The following is a 6441-nucleotide window of genomic DNA, read 5'->3' as shown; positions in this document are numbered from 1 at the left end:
TTTATGTTAATGTTGTTTCTGCATGTGTTCTTTTGGTGCTTATGCAGGTCTTGAAATGGATACACAAAATCTCAATGATCCTATAAACATTGATGATGATGATGGTGAACATGTTAACATCATTGAGGATGATGATATGGAAGAGGTTGAGAGTGATGATGTTGATTTGGAGCAACCTGAAGATGATAACTACAAAAACGGGTGAAAGCCGTCAATTGTTTGGAAACACTTTAACAAACCAAAAAATCGAGCAAAAGGCGCACGCACATCATGCAAGCACTGTAAGACAAGCTATGTTTATGAACCAAGTAGGAATGGTACTAGTGCTTTGTTAAATCATTTGAAAAGGTTATGCAAGTTTAATCCACTTAAATGCCAAGAAGATAAAAAACAAAAAACTTTACGTTTTCAAGGGAAAGGTGAGGGTGGAAAATTAGTGTGTACTCGTTTCACAAAGGAACTCGATAAACTAGCTATCGCTAAAATGATAGTTATTGATGAACTATCATTTAGATTTGTTGAAAAAGAAGGTTTCTGTTACTTTTGTAGTGTAATCCGACCTGAGCTAGAGTTACCGAGTTGAATTACAATTGCTAGAGAAATTTTATCATTATATGTGAATGAAAAGAACAAGTTAAAAGAGCTTTTAAGAAGTTCTTCACAATCTGTTTGTCTTACAACAGATGCATGGACTTCATGTCAAAACATTAATTACATGGTTTTAACAGTGCATTATATTGATGAAGATTGGAATTTGCAAAAAAAGATTTTGAATTTTGAAGTTATTTCTAATCATAGAGGTGATACCATTGGTAAAATGGCTGAGAGTTGTTTGATTGCATGGGGTATTGAGAGGGTTTTTACGGTCACTGTGGATAATGCAAGCTCGAATGATACAGCTATTTCTTTTTTGAAAAATAAAATACAAAATTGGGGGCATGCGATTCTAGATGCTCAATACTTGCATATGCGTTGTTGTGCTCATGTGTTAAACTTGATTGTGTGTGCGGGGCTAAAAGATTATGATCCTGCAATTCAAGTTATTAGAAATGTTGTGAGTTATGTGAGATCCTCACCTTCAAGGTTGGCTAAGTTCAAGGAATGTGCAAAGATAGAAAAGCTAAATGTTATGGGAACTGTTTGTTTAGATGTTTCCACTAGGTGGAATTCTACTTACTTGATGTTAGAGTCAGCATTGAAGTATAGAAAAGCATTTAATCGTTTTGGAAGAAGATGGAAATTATTCTAGGTATTTTAATGTGGGTCCTAGTAGCTTGTTGAATGAAGTAGATACAACAAAAAAGTATGACCTGAGTAAACTTGGGCCACCTAGTGATAGTGATTGGGATGTTGCAAACTCATTTATGACTTTTCTTAATGTGTTCTATAAAGTGACAAACTGATTTTCAGGGTCTTTGTATGTAACTTCAAGTGCTTATTTTCATGATATTTGTTCAATGCATGCTCATATTGATGAATGCATTGGAAGTAAAGATGTTAGGTTGAGTTGTATGGCTCTGGATATAAAGGTGAAGTATGATAAATATTGGGGAGATGGGGAGAAGATGAATCCTTTATTATATGTAGCCGTCGTACTCGATCCTCTCTACAAGTTAAAATATGTCAATTGGAGTTCGGAAGAAATGTACCCTATTGGTAATATTGCAAACAACATGAAAAAGAAGTTAAAGAGCACTTTGATTGAACTTTATGACTTTTATTGTGCTAAAGATCCATGCATGCCAAAAAATCTTCTGCGACAACAGTCAAGGCTCGGGTGAGGTTAGTGATAGTCTTAGCATACAAGAGAGGCGAATGCTAAAGTTTAAGTCACAAATGGAAGCTGAAAAAATAGGAAAATTAAATAAGTTAGAAAGATATTTGAGTGATAATCAAGAGCCAAATTATGAGTCGTTTAACTTGTTGTGTTGGTGGAAGGTAAATGGAGCAAAATATAAGATTTTGGCAAAAATCGCCAGGGATGTTTTGGCTGTTCCAGTTTCTACGGTTTCTTCAGAGTCCGCATTTAGCACGGGAGTCGAGTTTTGGATCCATTTAGGAGTAGTCTTTCTCCTAAAACAGTGCAAGCGCTTGTATGTAATCAAAACTGGATTCGAGCTGAGATTAAAAAAACTGCAAGAGTTGATTACCAAGATGTGTTGAGAGACATCGACGAGCTCGAAGAACTTGAAAATGGTAACTTATTACAGTTTTCAGTTATTATATATTTTTATACTATTATTTCTAACAATTTATTCATGTTATTTCAGATTTTTCAAGCAAATTAAATATTTGCACGGATCATATCGATTGATAGGTAACTTGATTATTCTTTTTTCATTTCTTTTTTAGTGGTATAACTTCAGTTTTCTTTGTTTTAGTGTTTGCAGCTTAAGATTGGACTTTTGGAAGAAGTTTAAAGTTTAGAACTTGGACACCAACTACTACTACTAGTTTATTTTGTATATCTAATTATCAGTTCGATATGTGTTTTGATGTATTTGAACTATTGTTCTAGCTTTTTGGGTAGATGGTGCATGGTTGTTTTGATCCTTTGGATTACTACTGAAGTTTAGAACTGAATTGTGGGCAATAGGTAGTTTGTTTTGGACAACTTGTATTAAGCTTTTGTGTATTTTGACCACATATTCCAAGCTTAAATTCTGGACAATATGATTATGTTAAAGCCTAAACCGTGAAACCGGCCGAAGCCAAACCGTTAGTAACGGTTCGGTTTGGTTTGGTTTTTATTTTCAACGGTTTGGCTTCGGTTTTTGATTAGCAAAAACTGTACTAATGGTTTGGCTTACGGTTTGACCCAAAAACCATCAAAACCGGACCGTGAACACCCCTAGCGTTAACTGGCGTTGGATGCATAACTGACACTTGACATATTAATCGACGTCAGACTTGTAACCAACGTCTGGTGTGTCGGGATCAATAACCGGCTCTAAATGCAAAACCAACGTTGGCACCCAACCGTTAACAAGCATCAGACACGTTCACTAGCATCGGGCACGTAGCTGACATTTAGTGCATTAATCGACTCGGGCACCAAATGTCACACCCCAACCTAAGGCGTAAATGCCGGTGCGTGATCCGATTGCTCACAGCTCGAAGATACTATCATAATATAAAAGTGACAATATCTATTTAATTATTTTATATCAAATGTACACACAAATTTACAAATATTACAAAACAATTCAAATAAAGGATTATAAACGTGATTTAACAATTTGTCTTCATTAAAACCTATGGTCTTGACTAAATATCCAAATTTCAATTCAAGCAACCTGCATTTGCGTAGAAAACAGAGTTTGTCAACATAAAGTTGAGTGAGAATATCACCAGTTTTGCATGCCAATATAAATAAGCATAACGTGATAAAAGCGGTAAATGTAATCAAACCATAAACAAGTATGTAGACCGTTGCCAAGAGAATCAGGCGTTTGGTTAACAGCATGAGCACCCAATACATGGGAATACGTTGGACCCCTCCGAATATACGAGTGAATGAATATTAACACAAGTAAGCATGTAACACGCATATTTGATTAAGTCACTTACAATTACGCGTATGCATTTGTTTGATATATATATATATATATATATATATATATATATAGTACGAAATACGAATATGTATGTATATGCCTCCAAAATGTTGTGAAAATTGAGTAAAATGGGGGAATGATAAAACTCACCTTAGATTAATGACAAACAAATATAAATATGAATAAGCGAGCTAACGAATAAGCTAGTCGTCCAATACATGTCAAATGATATAAATAATTCAGAATTTGAAACTTTAGGATATGATAATATAAATAAAAACGAACATGTTGCCGCTAGAATCAATCCAAACGGACATTTAGAATTCAAGTTATGTTTGTTTTAAGATTTAAGCGAGCTGGTACTGACTAGAATCTGAACAGCGAGTCGGAAGTTGGGTTATGTTCAGTAGCCTTAAAATTCATTACGAGAATAAAAGTCTTCTGGACCGAACATTGAATCCGACCAGAAGTATGAGAAAACGTAAAGTCAAACTTGTTGACTGATTTGCCCTTTAACGAGTTTTAAACGAATTGACCAGTCAACACCCTTCAACCACTGAAATTGATTGAAGGTCATTGACTAAGGAATATATATGAACGATTCCTATATTTACAACTTACCCGGAAAGTGAAAGAATCAACAGATACGATGAGTCAAAGGTCCATGCGTAAGCAAAGTCAACCGTTTAAGCGTGTATCTTCAACAATAATGCAAAAACCAAAGGATTTGATGATGATCAGAGGTAGGTGACTACTGGGATTAGTGAGTTAGGGTATGAGGAAGTTTGTGGCAGATATTATGAGGCTTGTTTATATAGGAATAGCAAGAACGAACTATATTTGGAAGATTTAGTCGTTTAAGTAACTAAATACGATATTAATGACCAAATCAATGAAAAAAGCCAGAGATTTTGTGCTTAATGGTTAAGCTAAGAGTATGGACTTGTATTTTTGTTAATATCTTTTTCTTAGACCTTAATTCACTCAACTTATGTCTAAAATAAGCGATTTTAATGCCAAAAACGAACTAGGAAACGAAATAACTTAAACGATCTGTACAGAGGCACCATAGCTCCGTACGGTGGGCCTAGGCCACCCCAACACGTGGTGCTCCGGCAAAAATGAGAGGGAATTTCATTTTGTACATGTTTAGTCCCTTAAGTTTATAAATTGATCAATTATTGAAGTTTCTATGAAATAAATAAGGAATGAGTATTAAATATAGTACGATGGCCTAAAGCGAACATTATAAACTTAATTACTTATAAATACTTGATTTTTGATAGATAACAAAGATCTAAAATATTCCGGATCGGGTTAAACGTACACGAATATGTGTTTGAAAAATCCGAGATGTTACACCAAAGGAAACGTGTCGCCGACACCAAACATGTTACCGACACCAGATGTGTAAGTGGGTATCGGTGCCTGACGCGTAACTGTTAATCGGTGCCAAACGTGTAACTACCGCCAGAAGTCTAACTGGTGCCAAAAGCACAACTGATATCGGACGCGTAGCAAGCGTTGGATGAGTAGCTGGTTACTAATGTCAGCATGTTAAACGGCGTCGGGTGTGTATATGATTATCGATGACAGAAGCATACCAGATGTGTAACCGATGTCTTACGTAAAAATTACACTTAAAGGACATCTTGTGTGAAATCTACGCTTAAAGTGTAACCGACGCCGAATGCGTTAATAGGTATCGATGCTTACCGGCGTCAACGCATAATCAAGGTCGGAGAAACTGACATGACACAAAAGTGATGCCCGACGCATAACCAACACCTAAGGCATAGCCTTTATCGAATGGGTTACTTGCATATATAACCGGCATTGAACGCACATCTGACATCAGATGCGTTACCGACGTCACACGCATTATTGGCTTTAGACACGTAACCAACATAATAGACACTAAATACGAATCAGTCACCAAAAGCGTATTGACATCTTAGAAGGATTTTGAAATCCTCCAAGTTTTGGAAGGATTCTGACATCCACCAAATGCAAGAATCTGATGGAACTAAAATCAAATCCCAATTCTAATTCATATGAGAATCAAATACATTGAAACTGGAATTGTAATCTAATAACAACAAATTCTGCGAACTAAACACATATGGAATTGGAATCTATCTTACACGCGTCAAAGCTAATAAGCACCATGCTAACTAGTTGTCATACTTTCTCCAATTAAAATTGGGCTTTCTTTTTTAAACAATAACCAAATATTTTACGACTATGTTTAAGTTCAAAATATATGGGCTTGCAGTATATGTTCCAGTTACTTCAACAACACGTATAAAAATAATACCTTAAAGAAGATTGAGAATATATGTTGCGTATGAATCACCATATTTTGTTAAGTACCTGGAGCCACTAACATAGGATCGGTTTACCACTAGATTTTTTTATTGTCATTTTTATAATTCAACCCATCATTAACGTTGTGCTCCCAAATCCTTTTTAAAAATATAAAAAAAAAAAAGTTGAAGGACAACTGAAAATGAGACTAAGCTGGAAGAGTTATCACTATCACCATGATACTCAAACCAAACAATATGAACAAGACGCGTAAAAGATATTCATGATATTAGCAAATTGCTTATCGGACATATTCACTGTAGCAAAGTGACAAAGCTGGTAATTAGCATATGAGAGCATTCCTAGCTCATTCTCTATCCATGTCTATATAATTATATTAAAAAACATTTACAATTAAATAATACTTTTATACCTATACGTATCTACCTCTTCTTCCCTCACAACTATTTTCAGAAAATATTATAAAATATACTATATAAACGTAAATTTAACTTTCCTTATAATATTTTTTATCTCTTCTAGTTACAAACACCCGTAACCATATCACATACCTAGC

The 6441-nt window shown here is 35.0% G+C and overlaps 1 protein-coding gene across 1 annotated transcript; it reads left to right on the top strand.

The window, feature by feature from the left end:
* Positions 1 to 715: 715 nt before the first annotated feature.
* On the top strand, positions 716 to 1781 carry LOC143575309 (zinc finger BED domain-containing protein RICESLEEPER 2-like). The gene is made up of 2 exons (XM_077059715.1): positions 716 to 1220; positions 1411 to 1781. The coding sequence occupies exons 1-2, from the start codon at positions 716 to 718 to the stop codon at positions 1779 to 1781; spliced, it is 876 nt and encodes a 291-aa protein (XP_076915830.1).
* The last annotated feature ends 4660 nt before the right edge of the window (positions 1782 to 6441 follow it).

This window comes from Bidens hawaiensis, unplaced genomic scaffold (assembly GCF_021521415.1).
Source record: "Bidens hawaiensis isolate Kalapana, Puna unplaced genomic scaffold, B.hawaiensis_p1.1 tig00027334_1, whole genome shotgun sequence".
NCBI classification, from domain to species: Eukaryota; Viridiplantae; Streptophyta; class Magnoliopsida; order Asterales; family Asteraceae; genus Bidens; species Bidens hawaiensis.
Note: the sequence above shows the minus strand (reverse complement) of the source record. Positions and strands in the feature narration are given on the sequence as shown.